The following is a 17,108-nucleotide window of genomic DNA, read 5'->3' on the forward strand; positions in this document are numbered from 1 at the left end:
TCTGGACCTGCAGGATGACTACTTACATGTACTAGTCCTACAACCCCACAGGACGCACTTCTGCTTTGTGTGTGTGTGTGTGAGGAGGGTGTGTGTGTGTGTGTGGGAGGGGGGGGTCAGACAACTTTCAAGTCACCGTCCTAACCTTTAGCTTTACATTGGTTTCTGCTGCCTTTACAATGTAAAATGTTGGTGGTTGAGGCACCTCTTCAAGGTTGGGGATACATGGATTCCCAAATAACAAGAGTGCCATTACTGTCCATCCTGTTTTTTTCCATTAAGACGTCCAAATACGATCTGCAGCCTGTTCAGAGGATCCCTGTATAGGGGCCCATCTGGACAGAACACTATAATCATGAAGGACTTCCGGCCCGCAGCAAGCCTGGGGCATTCATGCTATCAATGAATCAGGGATTTTATGGAGCACACTACTCACCCGTAAGGGTTCAAGGCACTGGGGGTGGGGTTCGGACAGCTCAGAGGTCATCCGAAGAACAAGGTCTTGAGGTCTTCCCTGAAGGCTTGCAGTGAAGGGCTTTGTATGATGCTGAGGAGGAGTTTGTTCCAGGTCTTGTCCGCAGTGTAGGAGAAGGATTTGCCCCCGTTCTGGCTCTGTGGATGTGGGGGGTTTCGGCGAGGGCTAGGTCGGCGGAGCGGAGGTTTCTCTTCGGGGTGTGAAAGGAGATTCTTTCTTTGAGGTATTGGGGTCCGGTGTTGTGGAGGGCTCTGTAGGCGTGTGTGAGCAGTTTGAAGGTAACACTTTTTGACTGGGAGCGAGAGGAGGTCTCGGAGGTGCTGAGTGATGTGGTCATGTCGAGGGATGCTGAGGACGAGTCTTGTTGCGGCGTTCTGGACGGTGTGGAGTTTGCAAAGGAGTGATTTGTTGATTCCGGTGTAGAGAGCGTTTCCCTAGTCCAACCTGCTGGGGATGAGTACTTGGGTGACGGTCTTCCTGGAGTCAGAGGGGATCCATTTGAAGGTCTTGTGGAGTATGCAGAGCGTGTTGAAGCATGTGGAGGACACTGTATTGATCTGTCGGTTCATATTGAGAGAGGAGTTGAGTATGATGCAGAGGTTGTGTGCGAATTCTGTGGGAGTGGGAAGGTTTCTAAGGGCGGGGGACCACCATGTGTCGTCCCATGCGGAGGGGGTGGATTCGAGGAAGAGGACTTCCATTTTCTCCGAGTTGAGCTTCAGGCAGCTGCTGCTCATCCAGGATGCAACGTCCTTCATTCCTTCCTGGAAACTGTGCCTGGTGATGTTGGGTTCCTTGGTGAGGGAGAGGATGAGCTGGATGTTTGCGTAGGATACTAAGCTGAGTCCATGTTCCTGGTGATGGTTGCAAGGGGTGCCATGTAGATGTTGAAGAGCGTGGGGCTGAGGGAACCATGCTATGCCATGGTTCATGACTGTTCTGAAAGTTTTTGGTCTTTTGCTATCATGCAGTATCTTTTTCAGTAGTGGAGTACAGGCACCAGTGTGACATGTGGTCGCCTTGGGCCTTCCAGAACTCACAGGGGCGGCAAACACATCTACTGTGGATTACACAACTGCCATGTGGTATTGCAACAAGCAGGATGAGGCAGGGACTCAAGTCTTCTGTCTTGAAGATCTGAGATTATAACAATAGCTAGCATTTTTCAGGATTACCCTCATAGTCAGTCATCTGCTCGGATCACTCCGGCAGACTAACTCAGCAGGCACCATTTGCTGACCAGGAAACACACTTGGTAGTCCTATTCACTACGTCCATACACACTCTGTGTTAAGTCCTCTGTACTCTAGAGTTCCTGGGAGATGTATTCCACATGTAATGAGACTCTGGACTCATGTTCAGGTTTCTACCTTTGGCTCTGATCCCTCGAGTCCTAAGCAACGTCAGGCACAGCAAAGCTGATCCTAATAGCCTCGGATAGGACTTAATATTTTAATACCCTAACCTATGAACGCCTGCTCTCCACTTGGAGTTCCTCTTTGGGAGGGTCTGCTGTCCTCCCAAACCTCCACAGTCTATATGTTAATGTTAATGTTAAAATGAGTTTTATATAGCGCTCAGCTACTCCGAGGAGTGTCCCGGCGCTTTAAAAACCCACGGACAGGAGAGAGATGCCTGATACTACTGAACAAAAAGCCAGGACTTAAGATCTTTTCTAAAGACTAACAGGTTAACAGTCTTTCTCAGAGTAGCCGGCAGGGTGTTCCACAACTGAGGCGCCAAGCGTCTAAAAGAACGGCCTCCTATGCGGGCTCGTCTAATAGCCGGAACAGAAGCCAAGGCCAGGGAAGCTGATCTAAGTGATCTGGATGGCTGGTAAAAAAACAAATGCTTGCTGATATATTTGGCGCCCGTGCTGTGAAGAGCCTTGAAGGCCAAAGTGAGCGTCTTAAAGACAATTCGTTTACTGTCCAGTGGGGAGTTTTAGCGGAACCAACTGAGAGATTTCAGTCTCAAGTGGTTGATGTCCTTTGAGTTACCTGCCATCCTACTACAAAGTCAGTTTGTAGTGATTGTTGGCCCAAATTTGTCCTCTGATGAGGAAGAAAACCGGTTGGCCCATTACAGACAGTAATGTCTGCTGCCCTTTTGTTCGGATTATCTTTGGCCCTGCATGACATTGATGGGGCACTGGTAAGGGTTATTTATCAGCCCATCGTTCTGTCTCTGTTTTATTTATAAATACCCATTATTAAAATCACCCAATGCAAAAGCCTTCATATGTTTCTCCCCGCTCACTTCATTAGGCCACAGTGGGGCCTCAATTTGGTATTAACCTTTTTGATTTATTCTTTCTTTAAGAGTCTTCATATTTGTACTCTGAGACTTTTAACCTTAAAAAGTGAACTTCTTAGTGCAGTCACTTCTGCACTTCGTGTCAGTGAGCTGCAGGATGTTTAACATTAGCTGCTGCATATTACTTTCATCCCTGACAAGCTGGTCATTATGACTTGTGCACCCTTTCTTCTGAAAGACCATTATGCTCCCTGTCTTTTAACCACCACATCCCAGGAGGATTAGTTATACAGATTTTACCATCATGAGCTTGTGGTTATCACTTTGATAGGACCAAGGGGTACAATGTGGCAAGTCAGCAGTTTGCTGAGTCCACTAGTGTGAAGAAAGAAAACGATGTCCAGAATAGACTGTATTCCAGTGGATTGTCCTTTGCACTTAGCTGTGTCATGCCTTGAGCTAAAAGGACCCTCTTGTGGGCCATAGAACAGGGTGAATGCCATAACCAGTTTGCCAGGTAGCCACACAGTCACCTGTCCATATGTTCACCCTCCAATACTGCATTGACTTACAAGTCTGCAGAGAGGGCTATTTTGCCTGCTCTATACTTCAGGACTTCCTGGTGTAAAAGTCCACTCCTCAGCCCACCGCCTCGTTGTGGGGTATTTCTTAGGTACTGATTCAACAGGATGAGGAATCTGTGGTTATAAGTATACATCAGAACAGTAACTTGACATACCTTTGGAAACTGTCTTTCTGGTGGATACCTGTAAATTGCTCACTGTCTCCCCTCATCTCTTTTCTGTGAGGTAAAGTTTTGGGAATTAAGGAAATCCCGTTAGTCACTGACCGCTAATTGAAACTAAATCTGTCAGCTATGCTCCCTGACTGAGATACGAAAAGAAATAATACAATTACTGAGATTAGCGCAAATTGTTGGTGTCTGTGTCATCATGTGTCATGCACTCTATCATCATATCTGGAGCGGTAAAGCCATCAGGATGGCACCACTAGTCAGCGCACAGCAGCTATTGCGAGAGTTTTTGGATACAGTGTGGCACCTGCAAAGATGAGGACTCTGTGGTTAGAAAGAGATTCTGAAGATGAGTAACTTGTTCATTAAACCTAGAATTTTGAGCAGTATATGGATTGGGCACGAGTACAAATAAAACCTACTGTTTTGTATCAAATGTCCCAAAAATAAAACCTCACTTCATCAAGAAACGCATAGTAGAAACTACTGTAAACCACAAAGTTAATTTACTGCAAGTGGCTGCAGCCCAACTTCTCAGAAAGTCCATCTTGTGCTACCAGGGAATCCATCACACTAGGGCTGATAGAGCACAAAATAATATTTGAATTCAGCATCCCCAGTCTGAGGAATTTTGTCTCCCTCACAAAAGTCTGCTCGTCCTTTTTAGGAAATAAAATAAAATTACTAAAGCTTCTTGCATCCTCTACCACAGAAGCTCTCCTAGGCATCTGAAAACCTTGGTGGATGGGGATTTGCAGCTTGCTTTTCATTAAAGTGTGATTGCTTCAAGGCATCCTTTGGCAACGAAACCTGACTTTTGAAAAATCTATTTTGATCTCTAGCTACTATTGTCTTCTACCCTCTGCTCCACACTCCCTATAGTTCCTTATGTTTCTTTTGTGTGTTCCATAATGGCGAGGCATATCACAGTATTTGTTTCCTTGTGCACTCATTAGAAAAACAAACAAAAAAAATAAACACACCTGTCAATACTTCATGTTTTACACAAGTGTAATTTCATGCATCTTTGCATTCCTGTGTGTAGGTGGATTTTGCCAGCCCAATAGTTGGAGGGGGTGTGCTGGGCTCTGGTCTGGTCCAGGAGGAAATCCGATTTCTTATCAACACTGAGCTGATCGTCAGCCGACTTTTCACTGAAAAATTAGACAACGACGAGTGTCTCCTAATCACAGGTACTAAGACAATGTAAATTCTGCAGCTATCCGTACTTGCTTGCACATTCTTCAAACTCACCCTCTCTAGAACCCAATGCCATTGTTTGTGCTTCCAGCTCAGTGAATAGCTACAGGCTTTTATGTGCCTGCTCAATTATCAGTTATCGATCAAGTTTAAACTGAGATGCAAAAACGTCAATGACCTGTAACAATTGATTTGAAGCATGAATTGGCTACAGAATCACATTCCTGCTATCCAGTGCTTAATCCAGACAACTTCTCAATTGAAAAATCTCCCCTTCGATTTCAATTCACGGGCATATCTACATGCAAGCTATATGTGCAATCTTTGTTTAAACACTGGTGAACTACAATCCTGCCCCTCCACCCATGTGTACGCCTGCTATCAGTGGACCTGGTTGAAGATACCTTGCACTGGAGCAAGCATAGTTCCATGTCTGTGTGTTATGCATACTATAGGGACGTCATGTATTGTTGAAGATTCAAATGGCTCCATAAAGAATTCAGGCCCAGAAAACCTTTCTTGTCCACTCCCAAACAAACATAGGGCCTTATTTAGAGTTTGGTCGTCGGTTTAATGTCCATCAGGGAGACAGAATACTTTACCCCATCGTCTTGACAGGCATTCTGCTCGCCAAATTTAGAGATGTCTTTCATGCCCACATACAGCTCTCTACATTGACAGTAACTGCCATGATGTTGGTTCCTGTCATTGTAAGAAAAGTTTGACGAATGGTACCATCAGACATGACAGCCGGCCGTCAAACTTTTCCGATGTTTTTGTTTTTCAAAACCAAACTTTCCATAATGGAGTCCCTGCCATCCACGCACAGTGTGTTGAATAAAATCAGAGACGGATATCACATCAAATTTGACAATCACCCATGTTATCATTCACCACACAAAGTGAATACTAGACTTGATCATTTAACGTGTTACTTGGAGGAAAATACCTCTTAGCTGTGCATGGATACAAGAAAGGTTTTCCACTGTATGAAAAGTGAAGGGTAGTGCATTAATTGTATTGCTTCGTTCCTATGAGGGATAGAATGTAAAGACTATTTTCTAGCTCATAAAAATAGATGAACTTGAACCATCCCCAACTTTCTTTATACACCAAGAAGTCCATATTTGCTACTATTCAGTACTAGGGTGATAGAGAGATCTTTCCTCTTAACCACATGTCTTGGGGCTCTGCCCTTTTGGTTTCAGAATAATTTAAACATACTCACTAGCCCTTACAATTCCAAGCATATCCTTGTTTAAGCTTGTGGTGGGAATTCAACCATAAATACTAGTTCCTAGTCAAGCCTGTGTGTGTGCACTGAACACCCTTGATCACTCGATCGATCGGGGTTTATGATCCAACGGCCACTTAACATAATATCAGAAGAGTCAATAATGCAATCAAAATGAGTGCTAGTCTGCTGGGCTACCAAGCTTTGCTTATGGTTGAATTTCAAAAGGCGTTTGACTCGGTGGACTGGTACTCTCTTCACATTACTTACTTGCCTACAATCAATTTGGGCCCAATTTCATCAGTTAAATCAGACTGCTGTACACCCACCTTCAACTAGGGTACCAGTTGGCAACGCCGTGTCCCTTTGGTTCATCTTAGGAAGGGGCGCCCAGCAGGGGTGCCTGCTCTCTCTATTACTTTTTGCCTTGGCAATAGAGCCCTTGGCAGCTTGGGTGAGGATTGACACACTGTTGTGAAGCTTCCAATGGTCCCGACAATCAGCAACAGAATCACCCTATACACAGACGACGTCTTGTTATTCCTTGATAACCCTAATAAATTGGGCCCGCAAGCTCTGCAAATACTAAACACACATTTTGGTTCTACTCTGGCCTTTGCATGAATACGGTTAAGTCTCCTATACACCCTAGTGTCCGGTTGCCAAGTCCTGGGCCCTGGAACTGCGAGTGCTTCCCACTGGATTCAAGTATCTCGGGACGTATACCACTGAGAACAGAGCCTTGGCATGATAGGCCAACCTTCAATCTCAGCTGCTGGGATTAGCCAGGAACATTACATTTTGGACCTTCCCCCGTTATCCCTGCTTGGTCGCTCAGCCATCTTTAAAACGGTTTCACTACCAAGACTTTTATGCCAACTTCAAAATGTTGGAGATGCATCATTGCCAGGGGCAGCACACTCATACGTGAGCTTGTTTGGAATCGAGGAGTGCACCAAATTGCTCTCGAAGTGCTGTAGGACCACCTTTGAGGGAGACATAGCCAGCTCAGACCTGATGTCATATTACAGGGCCGCACACCTTCTGGTGCTCCATGACTGGTGGTTTGAGGAGTTTGGGCCTCCAATCTATGGAGTGGAGGGGTGGGTACTGTGTCACGACTGCCTCCCACACTTGCTATACGGCAGTGATTTACCACAATCTATACACTCTTCCACTCGAGTGGTGTTGATGGCTTGGGGAGGGGTGACAAATGCAAAAGGGCACTGCTCTGGCTAGGTCTGCTAATAGCCAAAGAAGACATTGCAAAAACATTGACAGGCAGAGAGACGGGTGGTCAATGGGCTTGGACTATTGTATGGGCCCGAAGCGCGCGGTGTATCAGGCTGGGGGGTGTCCACATAAACATTACACAATTTGTAAGGATTGGTCTGACCACCAAGGGATACATATTGAGACCTGTCCCTCTAGGCCATGGTCCGTGGACAGTGAGATACTCTCCTTTGAGACCATACGACACAGAGCTCCAAGGAGGGGGTGCGGGGGTCAAAAGTTTAACGCTTAAAGTTTGTTCTCTAGTGTATCTGTATGATTCATTATGCAAAACTGTATTATGACAGCAACAGCCTAACTGTTTCTTACCACATGTTCTGTGCCAGGCTTGGCTTGTGTTCTTGCTAAAAATTTCAATAGTTGTGGTTTAAAAAAGTAAACGGAGAGATATCTCTTAGGTACTTGCATTGCCCCTCGAAGGCCAGAACGGTAGCCCAGTCAATACTGATTTCTGTGCCACTGGTAGGCCCATTAACCAGCTTCAGCTATTTCTTTAAACTAAAAATTGCCACTGTTTGAGATGCTTTTGACGACTGATCCAGGTTTTGATATAATTATATTTTTAATTTAATTGGGCAGTTTTTTTGTGTGACTTATATGCATGATCTCCAACCGAGTCACCCAGCTTTACAAATTTTAGTACAGTGCCATACTTATAGTCCTATCAAAGTCAATAAAATATTTTTTAATATCTAGCACCTCTGTCACATTGATTTCTTGAGAATAATCAAACTGAAGCAAGTTAACTACGACACCCAAAGGGCGCAGAGAATGCACAAATGATTCCTTATGTGTTAACATTGGCTAAACATTAAGTATTATAGATGATCTCATACCTGCTTCATAAATACCATAGATATTTAATTTTCTCTCTTATCTTCATTTGTTTGTTTCGTGTGTAGCTGGAGATACACATGCTCTGCTTACTCCTGACATCTGTTTTTGAGCTCCGACGTGTGCAAGTTGTTTTTCTTCAAGCACGTCTTTTGAGTAACGTTATATAGTGACTCCTCCTATTACTGGTAATGCGCATGGACATCGACTCCATTGTTGCAATCCTCGTTGTGTTCGGCAACCGGGATCAATTCGACGTCCCACCCTGGGCCTCTCTCCCTTTCAGGGCCTACTCCATCTTGTTCCCTGAGAATCTCTGATCTGTGATGGAAAGTACTCCATTCCAACACTGCCCATGCTGTTGAGCGAAGTATCCCTGGACAGGCCTCCACCAGGTTGCAATCTTGTCGCCGGAGTACAAGAAGGCCTCTACTCTGCCTGTGCTACCTTCCACTCGAAGAAGAAACAGTTATTGGCATGATCAACACATCGCTCGACAACCAATGGTACAGCATCAGGGAGATGACATCCCGGATCTCTTCAGGGATTGAGAACATCAAGGAAGATCCACAGCCGGGGACCTCTTCTGAGCAGCCTCCGCTTTTCAACCTGTTACAGGCGCGGGAGGAATAGGCAACACGCTAATTTTAGTCTTTGTGGGTTTTATTTTTATGTATAAAGAGTCTGAGCTTTTCTTCCGGGTTGTTATCGTTCCTCTCGGGGAACGGCTTCTCGCAGCCTTCCGGATCCCTGATTCGGCAGATGCAGTTATACGCCCTCTGTCGGGTTTCCGTCGTGGGAGAGCTCCTTCGGATTCCGTTTTGCCTCTCGAGGGAAACAGAGAAAAGACAACGGTGTATCAGTTGTCTGTTCGGTTTGACTAGTGTTTTAAGGGTAAGGGAGTGAGGATCCGACTAAGTGTGACACACAAATAAACTAGTGCCGTAGTGAGGGTTTTTGTGCTCAGGGGAAGGGAATACCAGGAAGGGGGAAAATAGCCCGCTTATTCGGTAACGGCTGTCTTACGAGTAACCCAGCCCCTGATTCTCTCCCGTACCTAACTGAGCCATACACCTCCCGCGGGTGTATGGCTGGGCGGCTCGTGGTGTCGGTGGCCTCCTGGCTTCTCCTGCTCCGCGTCCTCTTCAACGACTCCCGGCCTTCTCTCCTCGTACGCTGTGAACCTCTTCTCTGCTCCGCCTTCGCCTTCGTCTACGCTCCGCTCCCTCCGGGTGAATAAACACACCTCTGATTCGTTGTTCCCGGAACAAGACGTCTCCGTGTCCTGTTGAGACTCCTCCCATTCGTAGGTCCAGTCCGAATTAAAGGGCCACTGTTCCGATTGTGTTTCTACCTCTGTGTCGACATTCTGTGGAGAGTACAATGAGTGAGAGGTAGTAGCTGCCAAGTGTCTATTTGCATTTTGTCTACAGTCTTGTGCCTCTGATGACCCCATGGTGTTACACACCTCCCCCTCCGGACACTCACGATTGGGGAGTGGGTGACGAGATAAAAAGTCTGCACCAACATTCTCACTGCCCTTCCGGTGATGGATAGAGAAGGTGTATGGCTGCAGTGATAGAAACCAGCGTAATACTCTAGCATTGTTAGCCTTATTGCGGGCCATCCACAGCAGAGGTGCATGATCTATAAAGAGTTCAAAACGCCGTCCCTCGAGATAATATGCCAGTTTTTCTATGGCCCACTTGATCGCGAGGCATTCCTTCTCGATAGTGGCATATTTTAATTCACGAGGGAACAGTTTCCTGCTGACATATACGATTGGGTGGTCAAGCCCATCGCGACCTATTTGGGAAAGCACCGCCCCTATACTATAATCTGATGCATCGGTATGCAAAGAAAAAGGGCGAGAGAAATCCGGGGAGGACAACACTGGAGTCGATGTAATTACTGACTTCAAAATACGAAAGGCCTCCTGCATTTGGATGGTAGGACGCACCGGAGATGAGGCCTTCTCAGTGTTTTTCAAAGCATCGGTGAGAGGGGCGGCAATATCAGCAAACTGTGGAATAAACCGTCGGTAGTAACCAACAAGACCCAGAAAAGATTGTAGTTCTCTCCTAGTGGAGGGAAAAGGAGTGTCGGCAATTGCCCTCACTTTTTCAATTTGTGGCTCAATTAAACCATGTCCCAAAACATATCCAAGGTATTTAACCTTTTGAAATGCTAGTTTACATTTTTTTGCGTTCACAGTAAGACCTGCATTCCGGAGAGCCAGCAACACCACTGACAGGTGTTCGAGATGAGTTTGCCAATCCGGACTGTAGATAACAATGTCATCTAGATAAGCAGATGTGAAATCCGACAACCCAGCCAGCACAGTGTTCATGAGACGCTGAAATGTCGCCGGCGCCCCATGGAGGCCAAATGGAAGCACTGTGAACTCAAAGTGCCCCTCATCTGTCGAGAATGCAGTCTTTTTGATGTCTTCTGGTCGTAGAGGAACTTGCCAATACCCTTTGGTTAAATCAAGGGTAGAAATGTATTTAGCCTGGTCCAGTTTTTGAATTAACTCGTCCACTCTAGGAATGGGATAAGCGTCAAAGAGCGAGATGTCATTAAGGGCGCGAAAGTCCATACAAAACCTTCGACTGCCGTCAGGTTTAGGGACCATGACAATAGGACTGGACCAATCACTTTTAGAGGGGCGGATCACTCCTAGACGAAGCATTTTATCCACTTCAGATTTAATAGCGGCTCTCCTGGCTTCGGGGACTCGGTAAGGTTTAATCCTGACTTTCTTGTTAGGCGGGGTATCAATACAATGTTCAGCTAGAGACGTTTTCCCTGGCCGGTTGGAAAACACGTCCCCATAATGTTCCAGTGTCTCTCTTAATTCTAATCTTTGATGAGCCTTTAGTTCCTCATTGTGAACAAGCAGGTCAACAGTTGAGCTAGCCGAGCCGGAACCTGCAGCCAAATGGATGTCGGCGGGAGGTGGACCCAACCACTTTTTCAAAAGGTTAATGTGATATGATTGTTGTTTACGTGAAGCGACCTGTAATTTATAGCTAGTGCGCCCAATTACCTCCACTACTTTATAGGGACCTATCCATTCCGCCTTAAATTTATGAGAGGAGGACGGCAGAAGAACTAAAGCCCAGTCCCCCACATTGAGTTGCCTCCACTTCTTTCCCTTGTCATAAGCAGTCTTTTGTCTATGCTGGCTAGCTACAAGATGAGTCAATGCCAAATCCCTTAATTTGCCCAGTTTAGATTTAAGAGCCCTGGCATAATCAAGGGTTGCACTTGCCTCTTCCGATTGTTCGTTAACCCAGGCGTCCCTGGTCATCTCCAACAGGGAGCGAGGTTGACGGCCATATAGCAGTTCAAAAGCCGATACCCCCAAGCTGCTCTGTTTCTGTGCCCTGATAGCGCATAATGCCAGGGGTAACATTCGATCCCAATCATCCCCGCTGACTTCCATCATCTTACGGAGGGTGGCTTTCAGGGTACGGTTGTAACGTTCCACCAGTCCGTCCGTCTGAGGATGGTAAACAGAGGTACGGATCTGGTGGATGTCCAACGTGCCACAAATTTCTTTCATTAATCTGGAAATGAACGGCGTACCCTGATCAGTTAAAATCTCCTTTGGAAACCCAACCCTGCTAAATAATTCAATCATCTTATCACCAATCTGTTTAGAATTGGCCGCAGACAAGGGAAATGCCTCGGGAAACCTCGTGGCTTAGTCGACCACTACCAAGATGTGTTGGAAGCCCTTCTTAGTCTTGGGCAATGGCCCTATAAGGTCCATTCCGACCCTTTCGAAAGGCTTTCCAATGACAGGCAACGGCTGCAAGGGGACAGCCGGTGGCCTGACCATATTCATTTTCTGGCAGATCTCGCAGGTCCTACAGTAAGATTCTGTATCTTTATAAATACCGGGCCAAAAAAATTGCCTGAGGATATTCTGGGTCGTTTTTTCGGCGCCGGTGTGGCCGGCAACGATATGGCTGTGTGCAAAGAAAAGTACTTGCTCTCTAAAAGAGACAGGCACTAATAGTTGAGCAGGATCCCCCTCCTTTCCTATTCTATACAATAGATCATTCTGGATTATGAACCCGGGGAAAACCTTAGAATTCTCAGCTCTTTGGTGGGCCTGGTCCCATGCATTGAGCAGAGTGGGATCACTGATCTGTGCAAATTTAAAGCTCTTATCCAAAATCCACGGGTCTTGTGAAAGAACCGAATGTACCGGTACGGTTTGTGCGTCCGAGGAGCCAAAACCTTTCGATCCTCTGTCTGTGTCATCTAAACCGACTACTTCTTTCAACAAGGTATCCGCTACACATTCACAAATGAGTTGTGCCACTCTATCTCCTCTCTTGATCTGAAAAGCATCAGGCCCAAAATTAAACAGGAGGATTACAACATTACCCCTGTAATCTTCATCAATAACGCCTGCCCCAACGTCAATGAAATATTTAGCCGCTAGGCCTGAGCGTGGAGCTATCCTGCCATAGCACCCTGGGGGAACTGCGATTTGCAGGTCCGTTTTGACTAGCGCTTTCTCTCGACCCGGTATCACATAATCATATGCGCTGTATAAGTCATATCCTGCTGCTTTTGTGGAACCTTTAGTGGGAGATGTTGCATATTTAGTCAACTTCACAATTTGAAGGCTACGTACAAGCGGACGTTCTTTTTCTTTACTACCCTCCTTATCTGTGAGACTCTTAACCGCCAGTTTATTTTTAAACATGTTCAGGAAGCTAGGGTTATCCGTTCCAATTATTAGATCTTCGGGTAAATTGGACATCACCCCCACTCTTACAGCCTGTGATGTTCCTGCTGTCGGCTCTATAATAATGTCAGCAATGGGGTAGGGTCTAATATCCCCATGTACACATTTAATATTAACCATACCCTGGGAAATGTATTGTTCTGACTGTACATATGGGGACTGGATTACTGACTGTCGACAGCCAGAGTCTAACAAAGCTAATAACGAGTGTCCATTGACTTTTACACTTACTCTAAAGGATCCTCCCATCTCCGCGGAGAATAGTACGGCCTTGGGGAGGTATCCGACCTCCATCGGTTCTTCCTCGTTTCTTTTTCTTGGACACATCCTGGCAATGTGGCCCCATTGCCCACAATCAAAGCATTGTGGACCTGTAGTTATACTGTTCTCGGTCCTCCAGGTACGGGGACGTGTAGGTTCTCTACCCCGGAAAACATTCTTTTCAGGTCGCACAACAATTTTCTTCTCCTTTTCCATCTCAAATGGGAAGCTTTTTGGTTGTGCACGAGTAAACGATGAGGCCATTTCCACAGCTTGGGCGGTTGTCAAATTATGATGTTGACGAAGCCATTTTTGGGTGGCATATGGAAGAGCCTCAAGAAACTGCTCTAAATATATGCGGTCAAGTATTTCCTCTTTACTGCTCGTAGTGGGTGTGAGCCATTTGTCCGCGGCCATTTTTAGCCTTACAAACAAGGTTTTAGGATTTTCCCCTACGGAACCTCTCTCTTTTCGAAATTTTAGGCGATATGCCTCAGGGTCTAATCCTAAATGGTTGAGTATTATTCTTTTTATTTCTGCATAGGTAGTGTCCCCCTTGGGATTTGCCACTTGATAGGCGGCCTGGGCTTCTCCTCCTAATAGGGGTGCCAAAAAAAACGGCCATTTTGTTACCGGCCAACCACATGCCCTAGCGGCCCTTTCAAAATTTAATAGAAACGCATCAGGATCTTCTCCGGTTCTATACTTTTGTAGGGAGACTGCTGGTGTTCCATGTGATATGGTTCTTTCAGTTGTTCCTCCCCTTAGGACGGGATCGACCCATGGTTGTTCGCTTTTATCTTCGAATGCTTTTTTGATTACCTCTCTATCTGCTTGAGCCGATACTAAATGTTGTTCCAGCACCCACTCAATTCTTTCCTGTCCTTTTACTAATTGTTCCACGACGGTTTCCATCTTTACTCCACAGATGGTGTCTCTGCCCGCATTCTCCACCACTGTTACAGGCGCGGGAGGAATAGGCAGCACGCTAATTTTAGTCTTTGTGGGTTTTATTTTTATGTATAAAGAGTCTGAGCTTTTCTTCCGTGTTATCGTTCCTCTCGGGGAACGGCTTCTCGCAGCCTTCCGGATCCCTGATTCGGCAGATGCAGTTCTACGCCCTCTGTCGGGTTTCCGTCGTGGGAGAGGAGCTTCGGATTCCGTTTTGCCTCTCGAGGGAAACAGAGAAAAGACAACGGTGTATCAGTTGTCTGTTCGGTTTGACTAGTGTTTTAAGGGTAAGGGAGTGAGGATCCGTCTAAGTGTGACACACAAATAAACTAGTGCCGTAGTGAGGGTTTTTGTGCTCAGGGGAAGGGAATACCAGGAAGGGGGAAAATAGCCCGCTTATTCGGTAACGGCTGTCTTACGAGTAACCCAGCCCCTGATTCTCTCTCATACCTGACTGAGCCATACACCTCCCGCGGGTGTATGGCTGGGCGGCTTGTGGTGTCGGTGGCCTCCTGGCTTCTCCTGCTCCGCGTCCTCTTCAACGACGCCCGGCCTTTTCTCCTCGTACGCTGTGAACCTCTTCTCTGCTTCGCCTTCGTCTCCGCTCCGCTCCCTCCGGGTGAATAAACACACCTCCGATTCGTTGTTCCCGGAATAAGACGTCTCCGTGTCCTGTTGAGACTCCTCCCATTCGTCGGTCCAGTCCGAATTAAAGGGCCACTGTTCCGATTGTGTTTCTACCTCTGTGTCGACATTCTTTGGAGAGTACAATGAGTGAGAGGTAGTAGCTGCCAAGTGTCTATTTGCATTTTGTCTACAGTCTTGTGCCTGTGATGACCCCATGGTGTTACACAACCCTAAGCCCAGCTCGCCACTCTGAATCCGAGACCGAGGAACCTGAAGCATTCAAGAACCAGTCAAAGGCATTGATTGTGAGTAAGTCATCCATCCCTCCTCCACCTGCCTATCACTGAGCTGAGGCCGAGCACCACTTCCGAGGTGGTCGGTAATCGAGCCCTGAAGTCCACCACCAGGCTTCAGGGCCTTCACACCTTGAATCTGACACCGAGCCACCCCCCTGTGCCAAAATGGCAACAAAAGACATGGCTCCCGGCGCCAACGACACCTGTGGCGCTTGCATCAAAGACACCCTTGTGGCCATCTTTGACTTTGAAGACTCCAGAGCCCAAACCTTCCTCTGCGCCGATAAGGCAGGAATCTGCTTCAGAACCGAAGCACCCTGTGATGAAAGCCTCATCCTCCACTGCATCTGAGTACCAAGAGCAGTCCATTCTGCAGTGCCTTCAAGACCAGTTTGACACCCTGCAGAAACAGATCACAATCTACCCACAATCTGGGGTATCCTCAGCCAGCCTCCACCCTGTCCTCCTCCTCCTCCACCTCCTATTTTTCCATCCTCTCCACCTCTACCCCTCCCTGCATCATCACAGCCACAAGAAGTCCCTCTGCCTGAATCACCAGAGGGTTCCCCACATTCTTCCAGTGGGGGGTATTTGACATCTGGCCACATGATGACACGTGGGACAACTATGATGTTGACTGACCCGGGGATACTGATCCAGACTTTAACCCTGCTAAACCTTCCTCGCCAGATGACACCACCTCATACCATGAAGTTCTGCCTTGAGGTCCCCGCTTTCCCAAGGTAGAAATGCATAAACTCCAGGAGGAGGACGACTTTCACATGGAGATTGCCCCAGTATTGGAACTTTCATAAATTCCCATGCTTTGTATCATTCCCCGTCGTCGGAATGGGAGCCTCGGTAAATAAAAAATACCTTAGTAGTAAGCACAAAGTGAAAAAATAGGCCTAGGCCTCATCTCATTTTGTAGCTTATCCACCTCTTTTTGTAAAAGAGACCAAATTCTTGCAGTAGCCAATCAGAGCAGCCTCACCCCATAGAACCTTCCTGAGAGAGCTTCAGAGCCTCAGATTTTCTACTGCACGTTGTGCAAGGGAGTCTCCATTGAGCTCTGCTCAATTTTCTTCACTTCTAGTATTTTTCTGCAACTTTTTGCTGTTTTTCGTCATGTCTGACAAAGAGAAGAAGGCACTTTTTAGAGCCTGTGCTACTTGCTCCAAAAAGAGGTTGTTTGTTGAAGACAAACATGAAGACTGCATATACTGCTTATATCCGGATCATAAGGCCACTGACTGCAAGATTTGCAGAACCTTCTCCACCAAGACCTTGAGGGACAGAGAGGGACGCCTCCTGACTTGGCTACAAAAAATGAAGGACCGCAAGGAAGTTATGTCTTCAGACAGTGAGGGCTCCTCTTCGATGGTGTCATCTAGAAAATCGAAGAAGAGGGGTAGGTCTCCCCCTACTACATCTGATGAGCCCCATGTCAAGGCCTTGCCTGGGACCTCTGATAGGTCTGATAGGCCTGCTTCCCTAAAATCTCCTCACCACAGTGAAAAGGAGAGGCAGGGACAGCCTGAGGAGTTGCAACCTTCAAAAAAGGCTAAAAAGATCGTCCCTGTGACTTCACCACCCTCTGACAAGGAAAGAAGGGTGAAAAAGCCTTCTACTGCGCCTCAGGAGATTGTTTCAGACAAGAAAGAACGTTCGTCGACGGTGAAAACCACAGGTACGTCGACGATTTCTATCAAAAAAGACTTGCCTGTACAATTGGCTTCGTCGACGGGCTCTCGACCATGGCTATGACGACGGCACCTGCGCCGTCGACGATGTTTAAGACGCCTGATGCCTGTTCGTCGTCGACGAAAATGACTTTTTCCACGTCGACGACAATGACGACGAGAGTCGCGGCGACGACGACGACCATGTCGACGACGCCTGTGACCATGATGCTGACGACGAGTTCGTCGACGGTTCTGTCGACGATCCAGCCTTCGTCGACGATGACCATCTCCCCGTCGACGATTCAGACTTCGACGACGAGCGCAGTTTCTTCGTCGGCGCCTCCGTCGACGAAACAGTCTTTAAAGATTCAACCGTCGACGACGATTCCGTCGACGTCGTCGTTGACGACTGGGAAACTTGCAATTTCTCACAGAAAAAGACAAATAACACCGGAAATGGCATCTCCACGACGA

At 46.8% G+C, this 17,108-nt stretch overlaps 1 protein-coding gene across 1 annotated transcript in view; it reads left to right on the forward strand.

Moving 5' to 3' along the window:
- LOC147679864 (poly(ADP-ribose) glycohydrolase-like) overlaps positions 1–17,108 on the forward strand; it is a 471,979-nt gene that overhangs the window by 294,628 nt on the left and 160,243 nt on the right. The window contains exon 11 of the mRNA XM_086943423.1: positions 4,531–4,678. Coding sequence (XP_086799549.1) covers positions 4,531–4,678 — 148 coding nt within the window. The remainder of the gene's footprint in view (positions 1–4,530; positions 4,679–17,108) is intronic.

This window comes from Lissotriton vulgaris, chromosome 11, assembly GCF_964263255.1.
Source record: "Lissotriton vulgaris chromosome 11, aLisVul1.2, whole genome shotgun sequence".
Lineage (NCBI taxonomy): Eukaryota > Metazoa > Chordata > Amphibia > Caudata > Salamandridae > Lissotriton > Lissotriton vulgaris.